Source organism: Camelus ferus, chromosome 15 (assembly GCF_009834535.1).
Source record: "Camelus ferus isolate YT-003-E chromosome 15, BCGSAC_Cfer_1.0, whole genome shotgun sequence".
Lineage (NCBI taxonomy): Eukaryota > Metazoa > Chordata > Mammalia > Artiodactyla > Camelidae > Camelus > Camelus ferus.
Genome location: NC_045710.1, coordinates 18,797,891 through 18,815,372, shown reverse-complemented (window position 1 = coordinate 18,815,372; position 17,482 = coordinate 18,797,891). Strand labels below are relative to the sequence as shown.

Genomic DNA, 17,482 nt, shown 5'->3' with positions numbered 1-17,482 from the left:
CTCAGTTTATGGTGTTTTTGTTACAGCAGCTCAAACAGACTGACATCAAGTTTCCTTACTTCCTACCCAGTGATCTTAACCTGGAGGGTCAAAGATAATGCTGCTGCTGTGATTCCCAAGAGAAAACTTAACTTGGCTAAACTCCTGCCTTGTGGCAAACCCACAAAAGCAGATGGATTAGCCTTTTGTTGTCTGAATGTACCCTGAGTGTAGAGACCCTCTTTTTCATGGTACCTCAGTCAGACAGCCCTAGAATTCAGGTCCTGGGGCTTGAATAAGATCAAGAATACTGGCAGCTCAAGCTGCTTCAGCTGCCTCTTGGGTGGGTACCATGGTAGTAGCTGAGTGCCATCGGTGCTGTCCTGATGCCTCCATTTACAGAACTGATTGCTAGGGCAAGGGACTAGGTCTGAGCAGCACAGCGTTTTCCCAGTGCCTCTGGCCTCTTCTGAGGCTAAGGACAAGGTCAGCACCACGGACAGCCCCACGGTCCAGCCTCCCTTCGTCTGCCAGAGAAGGCTGGAGATCTGGACTAATCTGGTCTGGGGATGGGACCCCTAGTCACTGCCGGCTGTTCTAAGCGGGTGAAAAACTCATGGCTCCCAGAGCAATTTTTATGCCCTAGCTGGCTTCTCGCTTTCTTGAGTCCGGTGTCACTTCCAGAGACGCGAAGAGGCTAGTGTCCTGAGGCGCGCCCCTCCGGGTCTTCACAGCCGCAATGGATCGGACTCGAAGCTGCGGCCGTTTATTGCTCTACAACCAGTGCATGTTCCTCGCTGACGTCAGTCGGAGCTGTCCTGGTGCTATATAAGGCTGGCGGCGGTCCCGGGACAGACCCTGTGTTCCCCAAGGCCCCCTCAGCCCGCCCCGAGGGTCAGAGACTGGAGCTCCGTCCTGCACCGTGCAGACGCTCTCCGGCAACCTGTGAGTGGCTCTGAGCATCTGCCCAGATTCCCTCAGCACCAGAACTGCGCTCAGCTCACCTACCGCGACCCACTAAGAGGGAGGGAGGAAGAAAAGGGTGGCAAAGAACTGGGCAGCGGCCGGGGCTGGAGAGAAGGCTGTGGGCACCGGGCGGCAGTCTCAGGGGCCCGGCAGGGGCGCTGGAAGTGCGCGGGAAGGGGAGTGGCACCACCTACGACTGCCCCAGACGCACCTCACCCTGCGCTGCTCCTGTGTGTCCAGGGTTGGTGGCACCATGAGGCTGGCGGGACGCGCGGCGCTGCTGGCTGCGCTGCTGCTCCTGGCACAGCTGCGCCCGGGGAGCAGCCAGTGGAACCCGAGGACGGCGGCGGCCGGGGTCCAGGACCCGAGTCTGCGCTGGAGCCCGAGGACGCGGAACCACGGTGGTGGGGCCCGCGCGCTCCTCTTGCTGCTGGCGGAGCGCTTCCCGCGCCACGCCGGACAAGGCGGTTGGGGACCCGGGATCGCAGGCGAGCGGCCGCGACGGGACGACCCTCCACTCTCCATTGACCTCACCTTCCACCTGCTGCGGACCCTGCTGGAACTGGCGCGGACGCAGAGTCAGCGGGAGCGCGCCGAACAGAACCGCATCATATTCGACTCGGTGGGCAAGTGATCCGCGGGGTCTGGGTCCCCGAAAACCTCGACCCCCATCCTCTATCCCCAAGCTGGGACATGCGTGTGACAGGAACTGATCCAGTTCCGCGGGGCTAGCGCGGCCTAGGGATACCCTGAGCACTCTCCGTATTACTAGTTTTTAATAAAAGTGCTGAAGAGCCGTTGGCCTCTGTTGCGGGGAAGAGGGGAACCACAGCAGGGTGGGAACCCGTGGGCAAGTGGGGCCTCCCAGGCCAGCGGGAGGGAACCAGATGCTGCCAGAAGGCTCCGCAAAAAAGGCTTTCTGCCAGGGTCCTGGGGTCTCCGTCATCCCCCATGTCTCCCAGGAACTCAAGCCCTGGTGGCGCTGCACCACCCCGACCCTCATCCCTTGGCACTGGGCTGGGGAATCCGTGCCTAATATGACAGAGGTGCCCAACAGGGGTTCATTCCACTTCCGCCGCCAAAATGGTCCCAGATTTGGAGAGGGCGGGATGGTGATGCGATCGTCTGCGAAGCGAAGGCTGACAGCGAGCAGTGAAAGGAGCTGCGGATTGGGACGCATTAGCCCTTTATTGAGCCCCTCCCCCGCGGCGTGGCGTCGAGCTGTGTGACACGGTGGTCTCTGCTTAAGATCTTTCACGACTAGAGCGCCCGGCCCCGGTGCCGGGCTCCCCAACAAGGGCGGGTCAGTGCAGGCCTGTGCCTAGGAAAGAAAGCTCAGTGGGTAGGCACTACAAAGGAACTAGGCAACTCCGAAGCCCAAGTCACCCCCATTTCCCCGCCACGAGGGTTTCTCCTTCACTTCCCCGCCGGACCTGGTCTCCCAAACTCCCAGAGGAATGGATGGTGGGAAAAGAAGTTGTACTCCGGCAAGCGCGCTAGGGGGCGCGCCCCTCCTGGTTGAGGTTGGGAGTAGGGGCTACAAGCAAACCTGATGCAGCATTCTGGGGTATAGCTGGAGGAGTGGGCTGGAGCGTACCAGCCGGGCCCCGCCATGGCCACACTCACCTTCCGGCCCACCTGGCCGCTCTTCCTCTGGTCCTGCGCTGCCTTCTTCCCCGTCCGGCGCTACCTCCTCCTCTTCCTCCCTAGAAGCGCCTGGGTCGAAGGAAGGCCGGGTAAGTTGAAGTCCCTGATTCTCTGGCCTTCATGCCCCTCCCTGCCCCGACCCGGAGGGTCTGGACGCCTGGTCCCGGCGGCCCGCCGCCCCCTACCTTCCTCGCTCCCTCACCCGGCTGGAAGTCGATGGTCCTCAGCATTTCGGCCAAGTGCTCCACGCTCACGGTGAATTGCTCCATGCTTTCATAGCCCGGCTCTGGCCGTCCAGCCAACTCCACCTTCGACATTGCCCCGACCCTGAAGCGGCGGCAGCGGCGGCGGCTCAGCTAGAAATTACCAGCCCCTTAGCCCCCCCCCCCCCCCGTGGCAGCGGAGCCCCCGCGGCCCCTTCTTTCCCTTCCCGCTCCATCTACTCACTTATTGATCAGTTCCTTGGCCTGCTGCAGGGAAGAAAGGAGGGTGAGAGTAAGCACTACGTCAGCCTCTGGCGGTCCCATTTCTGATCCCCACCACAGTCCTGCGGGGTAGGTGGGGATGCGCGTCCCAATTCGTTAAGGAGAAAACGGACTCAGAGGGGGTGCCTTGCCCAAGGCTGTGGGTCAAGTAGGTGCCAGAGATAAGACTTGAACGTGGTCTCCTGGTGCCAAGGCCCCTACTCCAGCCACCAGGCAGCCTGCCACCCTCCCCCAGGGCCCACCTGCAGGTAGAGCGCCATCTGCGGCTCCTCCATGGACTGGATGGCGGACTCCACCAGCTTAGAGGAGGCCTCCAGGTGGTCTCCGTACTGGCGGATGAGGCCCCTGACGCGCTGCAGCTTCTCCTCCTGCTCCCGGGCCAGCGCCTGCAGTAGCTCACCCTTTCGCTCCTCCAGCACCGCACACAGGGCCTCAAACCTCTGGTTTAGCAACTGCTTCTGCCTCCGGCTGTTGTCCTGAAAGACCAGGAGCAAAGATGAGACCTCACAGCTGAGAGAGCAGCCGGCTGTTTGTCCCACCCTCCTCATTAGAGAGCCAAAAAGAAAAGTGACTTCTCAACTATACCTCAAATTAGTGGCAGAGCTAGAACTCTAGCCAAGGGCTGCTGATTCCCAGATTTTTTTTCAGTAATAATAATAAAATGATATATATTTTTGTTGAGGTTTAATTGACATATAACATATTAGCTTCAAGTGTACAACGTAATGATTCAATATTTGTATATATTGCAAAATGATCACAGTAGGGTTAGTTAACATCCATCACCACACATAGTTAAAAAAATTTTATTTCTGCTTTGAGAAATTTTAAGATCTATTCTCTTAGCAAATAATGATATTTTAAAGAAACTTCATGAGTGCTGTCTATATCTCTGGCCCTAGTTTTCACTTGTGTTCTCTCATTTAATTCTTAAAAAGATCCAGTGAGGTAGCCATCATATCATTCTCACCATCACTATTTTATGTATTTAAAATCAAGCCAATCCAAATACAGAGAAGTTAAGTAACTGGACAAAAGTCACAGAGCTAGTGAGGGACAGACCTGCGATTCAGCAGCCTGGGTAAGCCCATCCCACTACTTGTGATGCACCTCTAAGAGCCCAGAAACTTTCCCTCCCACCCATCCCAGGCTCACCTCAATGGTCTGGCACACCTCCTCCATCTGTGTGATCACTGCTTGCACACGGTCATTGCCTGCCACCAGCATTGCGATGCCATCACTGAGCTCACTCTGCCACATACACAGGCCAGCAATTAGGGCTGGAGGACCTGGTCTAGAGCTTGCACCCCTACCACCCCAGCCAGGGCTGCTAAGAGAGGACTACCCCCTCTGCTCCACCATCAGAGCATCTTCAGGGCAGTTTTACAGCTATCTAGAGAGTTTGAAACCATCCAAGAAGTATGAAAGCACATTCTATGGATTCTGGAAGGTGGTAGAGAGAGGAAGTCCTGCACCACCAAACGAGAAAGGAAGAGACATTCACCAAATATCTACCAAATGCCAAGTACTGGGCTAGATGCTTATCTGTAGATTCATGTCTTCCATCAGTTTTGAAAAATTCTTTGTGATTATCCATTAGGATAATATTGCCTCTTCTCCATTCTCTTTATTCTCTCATTCTGTGACTCTGATTAGATATATGTTAGACCTTCTCATCCGCAACCTTCTCATCTCCCAATGCTGTATTCTAGGTTATTTTTTCAGTCTTCTCTTCCTGAGAGAAATCTGTCATTTAATTCATCCTTTGAATGTTTTATTTCAACAATTATATGTTCATTTCTAAAAGTTCTATTTGGTTCTTTATTAAATCTGCATTTTTGATATAGTCTATTAATGCTCATTTTTAAATTCCATTTTTAAAGCATTTTATACACAGTGACTTTCAATTCTTTAATAATTCTAATATCTGAAATCTTTGGGTGTCTAAATCTATACTTTTTGTTTCTGCTGACTTCACTCATGAGTATATTTCTTTGTGTATCTTCAGTCATGGACTAATCTTTCATTGTTCTCAATCCAAGGAAAACCCAAGGCCTAAATGGAAAGTTTTTCCCTCCAGGCAGAATTTATATTTGCTTTTGTCAAAAGCCACGTGGCACAACTGACCACTTTAGGGATTCCTGGGATTCTAGTTTAACCTGGGATCCTTGGGTGGGTCTTCATTGCAGGTCCAACTTTTAGGATTTTGGAGGCACAGTCTCATCTCTCAAGTTCAGTAATAATTTGCCTTCAGGAAAATCCTGCCTTTTCTGTGCTTATCACTCAGGGTTCTGTTCTCAGCTAACTCCCCCTCCTCTTCTTCCCACCCCTCCCCTACTTGGAGATTTCCTTTACTCCTATGTGTGTACCAATTTTTAAATTATGTTTTATGTAGAACTTAGTCTTGTGACAGTGAGATGGCCTTGATAGTACCTAGTCCACCACACTTAAGTCTCTGCTTGGATCCATTCCTCATTTTATCCTTACAATTCTCAGAAGGAAGCATTTTCATCCCCATTTTACAAGTGAGGAAAGTGAGGGCCAGAGAGGTCAAATGACTCACCCAAGGGCACACTGAGTCATGCATAGAGCTGGAACTTCAGCCCTGATCTGCCTGCCTTTAAAACCAAGTGGAGTAAGAGGCTGCAGTTTGAGACCCTGTCCTATGTCCCCACACCCACATGCCTACTAGCTTTGCTTCTTGATACCTTCTGGCGTTTGTAAATGGTGGGCAGTGGGGCCACCTCACAGTCCTTGTGGGCACCAAAGACCTTGCAGAGTGAGCAGGTGGGGACTTCACAGTTCAGGCAGTAGATATTGATCTTCTCGTCTTCATGCTCCTCGCACATGAGGTGCTGCTCAGCCTTGGAGTGCAGTGGCCTGGAAGGGGGCAGGCAAGGTGGCAGAAGGGTCAGGGGCCAGGCTGGTGGGGGCAAGAGTATGAGGCCCCATGAATGCCTTCTCTTCAGCCTCCACCAACCACCACCACCTTCTTTGCCTCCGCAGCTGGTGCTGTGGCTGGACAGGAGAGCAACTTCCACAGTCCTCTTCATTTGAGGAATAGAGCTATGGGGTAGAGAAGGCCTAGATCCAAGAGCAGTTTCTATTCCAGGGGGCAGAGAAGGCCCACAGGGCAGGAGGTCATGGAGGGTTGGCAAGGACCTTGCTGGTGGACTGCCAGCCCCTCCCCATGTGGAGAGGGTGAAGCACTGACCAGGAATCAGAGGCCACCTAAGTTGGGTGAGTTCCAAGCTGGGGGCAAGTCCCTCCTCCTTTCAGGGTCCAGTCCTCTCATCACTAATCTGAAGAGTCAGGTTGGTCATTTCAGCCCCTCCCTTCTGGCCCTGATGGGCTCCCTGGCTGTGTCCCAGGCCCTGCACTTTAGAGAGACAAGAGGCCCTAACAGCTCACCGGGAAGACTCCTGCTTGTAAATGTCGATAATGTTTTCCACTAGCAGGTTTCGCTGCAGGCCGTAGACGCCGTGTCGGTCCAGGACGACCTCATGCCTGCAAGATGGGCAGCGGAAACGACCTCCCGAAGACACGGTGGTGGAGCCCCGGGATTGCCACAGGGGGTTCGAGGCCTGTGGGACACAGAGAGTGAGAGAACAGGCACAGTGAGTCATGGGGGAAATGGGACGACATAGGGGGAAGGTCAAGGGAGCTGTGGAACAGGAGAGGGGTGGAAGGGAGGCATCATCTCTTTTCTGTGGCTGGGTGCTCCTCTGAGAGCAACTCAGGGTGAGTGGCCATGGAGACATTTCTCAGCTTTGCCTCATTATTCGGCCCACCTCCTTAAGTGTCTCTGATGTGCATTTAGAGCCTAGCTTTGATCAAGGCCTAGTAAGGGCACAATCTCCTCAAAGGGGCCCAGCTTGGAGCTCTGGGGAGACATTGACCTCAGCAGGAAGGCTGAGGTAGGAAATGGACTCAGTGGTGCAGCCAATGTCCTCCAGCCTGGGGCTCTCCTGCGCCATGTCTTGGGGAGATTCTCTGCAGCCCTAGACAGAGGCACAGAGACAAGTGCTGAATAATGGGGCAGGCACATCAAGCTGATTAATTCAGGGAAATCACTCCAGGGACTGGGAATCAGGAGTCTTGGGTTCTTGTGCTGCCCTGATGCTGCGCTATTATGTGAATTTGGGCAAGTATTCAACCTCTGTAAAATTAAGGACCAGATTGGATTATTCATTCCACCACAAATATTGAGTGCGTGCGGTAATTGGTAGGCTCCGGGGATAAGATAAGAATAAGTACCTCCCTGCCCTAAGGAAGAGCAAACTGACAACCACATCCAGTGGGCTGGGTGTTGTAACAGGAGGAAGCTCAGAAGGAAGACTTAGCAGAGATGCTCACCTTTCCTCCCACTTACACCTCATAGAGAACTTGTTCCACCCCAACCTATAAAGGAAAGCCCTACTGTGACCCAAGCCACAGACGGCTGGTTCAGAATTGAGGAGGTGATCACCTGATCCAACAGGACCAATCAAATTTTCCCTCTGAGAACTTGGAATCAAGACCCAGAGGCTGAGTCTGATCATGTGTGGCTTTAGAACTGAAATATGCTTTGTGGAGTTGGGACAAGAGCTGACATTGTGGCCAGTCTGTGTAAGCAGAAGTAGAAAGTGTGAGGGGTCAGACACTGTGAACAGAGAAGGCTGGTCAGCAGGAAGAGAAAGGGTCAATTTGGGGAGAGCCACAGAGATGAAAGACCAGTGGAGACAGCTTGTTGTTTCTTGACATTCCCCCCTTCTCCTTTTCCTTCTTCAACAATAGAGCCCCTGAAGTTTTAGCAAGACACAGGGAATAAAGACCATGTGTCCAAGCCTCCCTTCCCAGTGGGTGTGACCAAATGACTGCGTTCTGGCCAGTGGGATATACATAGAAATGTGCTGTGCAATTTCTAGGAAGTATCTTGGGATGGGCATGCCCTATTTCTCCTCTTTTCTCCTTCCTGCTGTCTAGAATGAAGATGGAATGGCTTAGGCTGAAGCAGCCATCTTGAACCATGAGGTAGCCACATGTTGAGAATGGCAATGAGATAAAAAGAGTGAGTCTCTGATGAGGTTGTCCAGGACTGCCTATCCACACTTTAACTTGTGAGAAAAAACAAAGTTTTACCTTCTTGAAGCCATTATTATTTTTGTTTTTTTGCCACTTACAGCTGAACCTAATACTAAGTGGATGGAAGACTATTCACTCCTGGAGAGTAATGGAGAGCATAGTCACCTGTGACTTTGTACATTTAGGTGTATTTCCTACAGTTGGGTTCCCTGAAATTCTCTCAATCCTTATGCTATACATCAGGTGGTAAGGGCCGGGAGCAGAGGGTTGTACCTCTGCCTTCTTCACACTTCGGTCAAGGGCTGGTGCTGCTCCCTGGAGCAGCTGTCATGGCTGAGCACAGCTTTGTCATTCATCCTTGGGTCCTAGAGTCCCCTCCCTCTTCCAAGCTCAACTCCTCCTGTCATATTCTATCTCTGGCTGGCTTTCCTCCTAACCTCTGGGATACACTTTCCTTTCTGTGTTTGCTTCACTGATGTTTCTCCCATCCAACTCCACATGCCACTTCCTTTGCTAGTCCCAGGCATGTATGTATGTATATATACACACGGGTGTGTGTTATATACACATATGTACGTATATGTAATATATATGACCTTTGTTACTAGGGTTACATTTGGATAGTAATAAAATAGTTAAGTTTACCCTTTGGATCTTCTGGGCCCTCTAACTCATGGTACAACACTCATGTTGCTTAGAGGCCTCACTGTGCTGCCCATGTGCTCACCATTTCCCAAAATACGGTACACATACTGATGACAAGCATGAAGACTTTCAGTGGTATAAGGATGGACATTTAAACTTTTTATGTGTTTATTTTAATGTATATTAGAAAAAAAAGCAGCCTATAAAATGATTTTTTCATGGATTTTGTCATGTAGAATGGTAATATTTAAGCTCTAAAAGTGAGTTCTTTTAGATGAAAATATTCAATGATAGTACAGGTGGTACATAGCTATGGCAAAAATCAGGAAGGGGAAATGAGAATGAAGTTTGGGAAGTTTGCTCCAAGTCTTTCCTGACTCCCTTCCCGTATCAAAACATGTGTGTCTTGTGTCCCAAACCTTTTGCTGGACGGCTATCATGAAAAAATCATCTGTACCGGTGGATAAAATTGTTATCCCTTCTTGATAACGTCCCTTAACAGAAGGCATTCAAGGCAGCATGATATAGGGAAAGTACCACTGGTTTGAAGGTCTCTTTTGGGATTTGCCATTTATGACCTTGGGAAAATAATTCTCTCAGGGCTCAGATTCCCTCAGATCTAAAAAGAGGCTTTGTACTTAGCACTCAGGCTGACGTTCTGTGTGCAATGAGCCTTAATTGATATATTTATGATAAGAATACGGACCAATGTGTATTTGCCTGTGGGATGGGGGAAAGGGAGTTGGTGGCTTTTATGACCAACTTCTCCTCTCATACCATGCAGGCCACCATCTCCCTCTCTCTAACTTTCTGACTTCTGTGGTCCAGTATCTCACAAGTTTGTGCCTCCCCCGATCTGTCCCTGGAGCGCCCTCTTCCTGACTGATGTCAGCAGTTTCTGAAATCCCATCTCCTCTGAAATAGCTTTAGTACTTTTAGATGGTTCTAGATGGCTTAAATGTAGATTTATACATTCTACAATTTGTGTTATCTGTGAGGTTTAAATTTTACATAATATACCTGTATTATTTTTGCAATCAGAATAAACAATAAAATTGTTTTTTCAGATAGTTAACGTGCTAGTCATTTAATCATAAAGATTAAATGAGTTATTACAGTTGAATTATTATGCAACTATCTTAACAGTTCTTAACATGGGGAGAGATTTGTGAAAAAAACAGGACATATGTTTATAGAGACAGTGGTATCCCCAATTTTCAATGGGTGATGGAGTTTACAGGGTTTAAGATTTTCTTCTTTTAGTCATCTACATTTCCCAAATTTCTCTGTATAGCCCATGAATTACTTTATAAAGTGCATAAAATAAAAATTAAATATTTTTGTAATAATTTCCATTGGGTGATAGAATTGTGGGTGATCTTCTCCTTTTTTTTTTTTGTTTTAATATAGTTTCCAAACTTTGTAAAAGGACTTTGGGGTTTGAGGGGGAAAAAAACTTTACTTTCTGAAAATGCAATGCTCAGTCCTGCCATGAATGAAAAGGGGGCGCTAGAGTGCCAGAAGCGTTAACGAGAGAAAACAGTACTTAGGAGGCCTGTAAAGAACTATGCTGGTTCAAGGGGGAAGATGTTTAAGAAGTTACCATTTGAAGACAGAATAGACAGCATGAGGCCACAGGGACTACAGGAGTTTAGGTTACAGTCAGAGGAGTCATGAGGGGAAGCTAGAAAGGTGGGTTTTTACCATGAAGGGCTTTTTTTTTTCATTTGTGGTAAAATCATGGAGGGCTTTGAATCCAAGGGTAAAGATCGAAACAATTTTGTAGGCAAGGTTTCTAAACTGCGAGAGGAAAAAGAGAAAATTGGAGTGAATATTAATCTAACAGAAGTGATCTGGATACATGAGAGGGGAAAGATAGGCTAAAGGCATAGATCAGAAGCAAGGGCCACAGTCAGTGCAAGTCACAGGCCTACAATCAGGCAGTGGCAGCAATCCTGCAAAGACTAGGGGTGCCAGAGGTGGAATATGCCCTATCACTTGGATGTGGCTGGGCTGTGGGGAGAGGAGGGAGCCAAAGGCAATTTTGGCATTTCAAGCCTGGATGCTTGGGAAGATGCTGGTCATACAGGAGAACTTAACTTGGGGACCGCAGCCCCCAAAAGACCTGTGACTAGAGTTCAGAGGGTTCTGTGAATCTGGATGGGGAAGAAATTACATCTTCATTTTCACTAACATCTAGCAGAAATTGAGTGCTTTCCCCAAGTATGAAGGTAGGCAACAAACCACATAGGTTTAGTAGTACCTGTGACTTTGTCACCAACAGAAATCACAGCCATTTTCATATCACATTACAGTTGTTGATCAAATCTCCAAAAACAATTTACACTTATCACTACTTCTAAATTATAGTAATCAGGCCCACTGTTTCATCTCATTATTTAACGTGTTCATCGAGAAACACATATATTACCCTATCAAACATGTTCTAATTATTTTGGTAATTATATTCCAGTGTTTCTCAAGCTTTTTTTCACTCCTGCACCTTCTAAGAGTGTTTTAGACACTTTTTGCCCTATATGGCTAACCCCCCCCCCAAATAAATTTTAATACCACAAATCTAAAAATGTCAAACTCACAGAAGCAGAGAGTAGAAAGGTGGTTGCCAGGGGCTGGGAGATGTTGGTTACAGGACACAAACTTTCAGTTATGTAATCAGTAAGTTCTGGGGACCTGATATATAGCATGATGACTATAGTTAATAATACTATGTTGTATATATTTGGCACTTGCTAAGAGAGCTGTAGACCCCACCCCACCCCCACACACGAGAAACTATGTGAGGTGATGGATGTCTTAACCAGCTTGATGTGTGGTAATCATTGTACAGTGTACTCATACATCAAATCATCATATTGTATAACTTAAATATATATAATTGTCAATTATACCTCAATAAAGCTGGGGGACATTTTTTACATGAACACGAAACATAAATAAAAATTAAAAAGTAAAATCACAATAAAAATTTTAAATACCACTGATATACTCGAGGTAATATCAGCCCCACTGAGAACGCATAAGAACGCACACTGTGTTCTAATGCAGTCGGCTTTCTTTATAGTCATATGTATTATGTTTTATGCATTTAAAAACACTATACTTAAAAAAAAACCACACACACATTGTCCCTAGAAAGGATCCATAGGCTTTACAAACTGACAAGGAGGTCTATGGCACAAAAAGAGATTACTTCCTGCCCTGATGGTGAGTCCCTACATGGTCTCATCACAAACAGGGATTTTATACTCTCTGGTGCAGACGGCAACTTCCTTAATACATCTCCATAGCTGAGAGTCCCGACCTTGGGCTGAAGATTTCTCAGCTGACAATATCCGGTTAGCAAAACCTATCTTCTGCTACTGTTTATCTTTCTATTTCAAGACTAAGCAGTAACTGATTGGCTCTATTGTACACATAAGTGTCTGTGTTCTTTCCTTAAATCTTGCAGTTACACAAGGGAGCCAGCCCCATAAAGTAAAATTTCATGGGTCAGTAATGTGATGTGTGGAGAAAATCCCATCACTCAAAAAACAGAACACCTAGACTTATGTCCCTGCTCTGTCCCTCTGGGTGACTGTAAACTGTTTCCTGTGTTCTCCCCTGCAAAATGGAAATGACATCGATTCTAACTCAAATGGAATCATGCACGAGGAGGTACTCTGTAAATTATAAAGCACTGTGCAGGGGGTTATTAACAACCCTAATCTAGACCTTACAAATACATGACCACACAGAGCTGCAGAACATAAATAACTGTTCTTTCTTAACTGTGAAGGATAAAATGGAATGGAATAAACACATGGAATTTAATTCTAGGCCACGTTCAGGACTTTTCTTTGGCACACATGCCATGAGCTGTCTCCCTTTTAGGCTATATGGTGCTATTTCCTTCATAATGGTCCATAGCATCCAGTAGAAATGTTCCATCTAGAAAGATGCTCTGTGAATGCAGTTCCTCTATCAAATCTGTACTTATCTCAGAATGTTCTCCCTCTTTCCTGGCTACCCACAGTGATGCAGATTTGCGATACTGGCCCAGGATGCAAGGGCAAGTTTCTGGAGGCTATCTCCCGACAACTGATGGCCTGGCCAAGGATGAATAGTGGCCATGCAGGTCCTCTGAGCCAGATCCTCAGCATATACTGGGGAAACTGTGGGGAGATGGTGATGGAAGACCAGACATTTGGAGAAAAGTGTAAAAGCCTTAGAAGAATCTAGGTGCGGCAAAAGCTGAGCTGTGGGTGGGAGAGGGACTTTGGGCAGAGGGCTAGCTCTGCCTGACAGGCCAGGCACTGAGCGTGACATAGGGGTTTGTGCAAGGAGGCTGGCTGAGAGGACTGGTGAGCAGAAGCATGAGCTAAAGGTCGAACTAGAGACAGAATGCAAAGCCCTTCAACAATGGCAATCCATAATGATATTTCTCGAATTTGTGAAATCAGATTGTTAGAATTACAAGGACGTTAAAGAGCAATTTAAAACATCCTTTTCACCGGTATGTGTGTCAACAACAGGCTTGAAGAGGTGAAAACTGCCCGGTTTAGATCACATGGCAAATTAAAGAAGAAACTGGTGGGACTAGAGCCCAGGAAGGCCGAGCCTCCCTCTACGATCTTGTTTCCCACTAAACCCAGCTTTTTCCCTAAAGTAAGGAAGATCTCTAACCCTGCTACAAGGTTAACACAAGTCACAAAATTTTAACAGCCCAATTTCTCCTAGGAGGAGACCTGCTCAAGGCTGGGTTGGGAAGGGGACGTCCCGGTGCCTTTGGAAGCAGGCGGAAGCGGCCGGGGAGGCGGGCTGTGTAGGGTTTCACTGGCTGGCCTGTACGTGACGACAGCAGATCCTACCAGTTAGCCCAGAAAGAACTGGAATTTGGGATGAAGTGAAAAGGGCCATCTCTTTCCCAGACTGCCCTTTATTAGAGGAGGATGCCCCTTTCTTGCTACTTCCATCTCTGCACACCTCTCCCTCAATGGACACCCTCCAGAAGAGCTGCTTCTGAACAACATCCTTACAAGGCCTTCTGCTTGCCTGTTCGGTTACAACAGGTTGCAGCTCAAAACAAGTGCCCACAGGGAAGCGGGGGCAGGTTTAAAAATAAACCGAAGGCTGTTTTAAAGGAGTTTAGGAGTGAACAGAGTTTATAGATTCGGAAACACATGGGAAGATGTTTGTGTCAAATTCCCACACTGACAGCTTTCCTCTAGTCAAAATGCCTGGTAGCTGAGTGGGTGCAAGTGTGCGAAAGAGAGAAATGAGAGGGGGTTAACGTGGTGTTTTGGTGTTTTGTTCTGTTTAAATTCAGAGGGAGAGAGAGCGCAGTGTATTACAGCTCTAAAGAGAGCTAGTTAAATTGTGATGGCAACTATGTAAAAATATATGTGGTGACAAGGGCTTGAAAGTAATCTGCAAACATGAAAATAATTGTGTTGGGGGAGGTCTGAGTATGGATGATTTCCTCCCAAACCCCCAGTGCTGTTCAACATTTTCAATGAAATATTTTAACTTTTCACAATTTGCTTCCTGGCTCCCTAGTTAACCTGATGTCTTAAAACCAAAATTCCCTCAAATTCTTGTTTGTTGTTCCTCATAGCGGGTTTCAGGACAGCAAGACACTGGACACCATCCAAATCTTTCACAGGACTGATTAAATAGACTGTGGCCCAATCATAATAATGGGACACTGTGCAGCCATTAAAAAGGAAGATGTGGGTCTGAATGTGTGGGTATGGAACAACAGCACAGAGAGTGAACAAAGGCAGGTATAGGGTGAGTCTAGTTTAAATACGTGTGTGTGAGTGTGTGTTATACTGGTATCACTTTTCTAAGTCCTGTGAACTTTCTAGGCAATGTTCTAAGGGTGTTCTTCCTAAGTAGTTTTAAGATAGAGAAACTGCAAATCCTATTCTTGTCCCCATACTTAGAAAACAGACAATCTGATTATGCCTAGAGTTGTCAAAATGTGGAGGCAATGTGTGAAAAAACTAAATCTGCTCCTTTCAGAGGGAGATCTACTGAGATGTATATATACATAAGTGCAGCTGAAGAACTGGGTCAGCCTCCCACCAGGCCGTCCCAAATAAAGCAGCAAGGAAATGAGCTGTTCACTCCTCTCTCTTTGGAAGGTCCAGGGGTACCATGCACTTTAAAAGATACACATCAGTACAGATCCACAGAACCGTCTCCAAGCCCTGGGAATCATATTATCTCCCCAATATTCTGCACAGGGTTTGACCCAAACAATTCCCAGGTCTCTCTGGGCCCAGGGTCAGTATTCTAGAGCTTCAAGGAACCAAAGCAATGTGCCTGGATACAGAGGACTGACTTGAACAAGGGAGGTCACTTAAACATCCTCCAGTCTCCATATATAGGACCCATCCCTGGGTCCCTCTGCCCAGTGATACTGTGTGTTGTGCACTTTAATATTCTGGCTGTCCCTTTTTGAAAAATAGAACATGATACCTTCACTTTCAAGACTTCTCTTTCCTTTCACATACTTCCAGCTCTAATGAAAGGATGTTTCACTACAAATTCATAAGAAGGGATGGCAAAATCTTTTTGTCATTCCCTCCTAGGCATCTCAGCCTGAAAGAAAAAGTTCAGGGTTACTCAGACCAAGGGAAACACCAAGATGGTGGGCAAGGTGTAGCTTCTTATACATGACCTGACGCCCAGGATGAGCAGACATGGCCATCAGTCCAGACCCCCAGAGAGGAAAAATCACTGGCTCTGAGGGTCTCTGGAGCCAAAAATGGCAGGTTTGGACATTCTGAGGAAAAGGAGATGGGAATGGGCCTCGTTGGGAAGATGGCAGGAAAGACCATGGGGCTCAGCGCTCAGTGAAGACGGGAGACAGCAGACAGAGGGTGGGATGCGGGGCACAGCTGTGGGATGGCCTGAATTAGCCAGCCCAGTATTTTCCCCCAAATGTGCTGTCTCCAAAGAACTTAAAAAGGAAGCATTTTCTTAGTCTAAAAATCACTGGGTTCAACACATCTCATAATTTCTGATACAGATGAAGAGTATGTGTTCATGATGTTCCTTATCGCTGCCATGCCTACCAAGGCAGCCAGCTCTGTTCTATTCTAAGTTTTTACTTCATTTGGAAGGACTTTGTGTGTGCATGTGTGCGTGCGCGCATGCGTGTGTGCTGTTACCCCTCACTTGACCTGATCTTTGTTCCATTTTATAGATTACTAGAACCTACACCAATGGCATAGGGCAAGAAAGAAAGCCCATTTACAGAAACCCTTCTGGTATGTGCTGCTTTCATTTTTGAAACCAGTAGCTAAAATGATATCTGTGAATTTGATGAGCTATGCTTTGTTTGCCCCACAACCACACAAAACCCAAAACTGGTTACATTTCTGGGAAGCAAAATTTCTTCTCTGCCTTCTCCCTGATTAAGTGACCTCAGTCCCTTTAACCAGCAAGCTTCCTTTACTGAACAATCTGGAGTGGGGTGCAAGTGTGAACTTCAGTTGGGGGAGAATTCCCAGTCTCCTGCCCACTATCTAACTCTGCCCCCTAAAGAAGGATGCATTCCAGCCTTGCTTTAAATATGAATAGTTTCACTGTCATTATGGACCTTTCCCAACAGAGTTTATTTTTTAATGTTTCATTATCTCATTGCTATTTTCCCCAGACTTTCCATATCATTCTCGAAATCTTAAACTCCAAACTGGAATGCAGGGTCTAGCACGGACTGTCACACAGCCTGGGGTAGGATTACTTCCTTCCTGGTGTCTATGGGGGTCTTCTGTCCTCTGTAGATGCCAGCATTCCGGCTGCTATCCATGCACAGGCTGTACTCGCCAGCCTGCAGAGCAGCTGCTGACTCATGCTTACTTTGGAGTCTGCTAGGACCCCCAGCTCGTCTGCCCTTCAGACAGGACAGCACCACCCACGTCGTAGAGCGCTCCACCCATCACCTGCTGGGGGCTCAGCGCCCACCTGATGAGAAGCCTCCCACAAGTCTGCACTACATCTCCTGGCCCCGGCCTACCTGGAAGACGTCATTGGCACACTTGCGGCACAGGTTGTGCTGGCAGGGTAGGATCACCACCGGTTTGGAGAACATCTCCAGGCAGATGGGGCAGATGAGCTGCTTCTCCAGGCTGTCCATGCTGTGTGCATCCCCTAGCAGCGGCTTGAAACCCACTGTGAAGTTCATCCCCTCAGCGATTGTGCCTACCCTGGCCTTGGCCCTGGTCCTGGCCTTCTCTCACTGCCCCTGGACCCTTCCTCGTTTACTTCGGACAGTCTGGGGGTTCTTGTGTTCCCTTCTGTTGCTCACTCCTGAAATAGCTCTGCTATCTCTCCTGTCCCTTCCTCTAACAATTCGCCTCGTCCTTAGATGGCTGTTTTCAGACACTTCTCTGTCTCTCGTTACTCTTTGTCCTGCACCCTGGCCAGGCACATGGAGCTTTTCCTATCCTTCCCTCCCTGAATGGCTTGGTCCCTGGAAATTTCTCCTTCTGTTTCCCAAACGTCTCTTGGTCACTCTCTGGGCAGCACTGTTTGTCTCGCACTCCCCAGAGAGGAGATTAATTTTAACGTGGGGGTGGGGAACAAGGGGCATCTGTGGGACATTCCAATTCCCAATTTAGCTCATGTAAGGCGAGCCACAGTTGTCACTGAGTGAGTGACCCTGACTCACTCAGGAACGGGTGACT

The 17,482-nt window shown here is 48.1% G+C and overlaps 2 protein-coding genes across 3 annotated transcripts; one reads left to right on the top strand and one right to left on the bottom strand.

The window, feature by feature from the left end:
- The first annotated feature begins 797 nt into the window (after positions 1-797).
- On the top strand, positions 798-1,735 carry UCN (urocortin). Its single transcript, XM_032497248.1, has 2 exons — positions 798-924; positions 1,186-1,735. The coding sequence occupies exon 2, from the start codon at positions 1,199-1,201 to the stop codon at positions 1,577-1,579; it is 381 nt and encodes a 126-aa protein (XP_032353139.1). The 5' UTR covers positions 798-924; positions 1,186-1,198; the 3' UTR covers positions 1,580-1,735.
- TRIM54 (tripartite motif containing 54) lies at positions 1,703-17,343 on the bottom strand. 2 transcript variants are annotated; one of them, XM_006189720.3, is made up of 9 exons: positions 16,813-17,343; positions 6,489-6,661; positions 5,786-5,957; positions 4,233-4,328; positions 3,320-3,553; positions 3,040-3,062; positions 2,795-2,919; positions 2,572-2,661; positions 1,703-2,266 (listed from the first exon to the last, which is right to left on the bottom strand). In XM_006189720.3, exons 1-9 carry the CDS (start codon positions 16,978-16,980, stop codon positions 2,250-2,252), a joined length of 1,098 nt encoding a protein of 365 aa, XP_006189782.1. In that variant the 5' UTR covers positions 16,981-17,343; the 3' UTR covers positions 1,703-2,249. The 2 variants fall into 2 exon arrangements, with proteins under 2 accessions (XP_006189782.1, XP_032353135.1); XM_032497244.1 differs by having other exon boundaries at positions 3,040-3,059.
- Between the last annotated feature and the right edge of the window lie 139 nt (positions 17,344-17,482).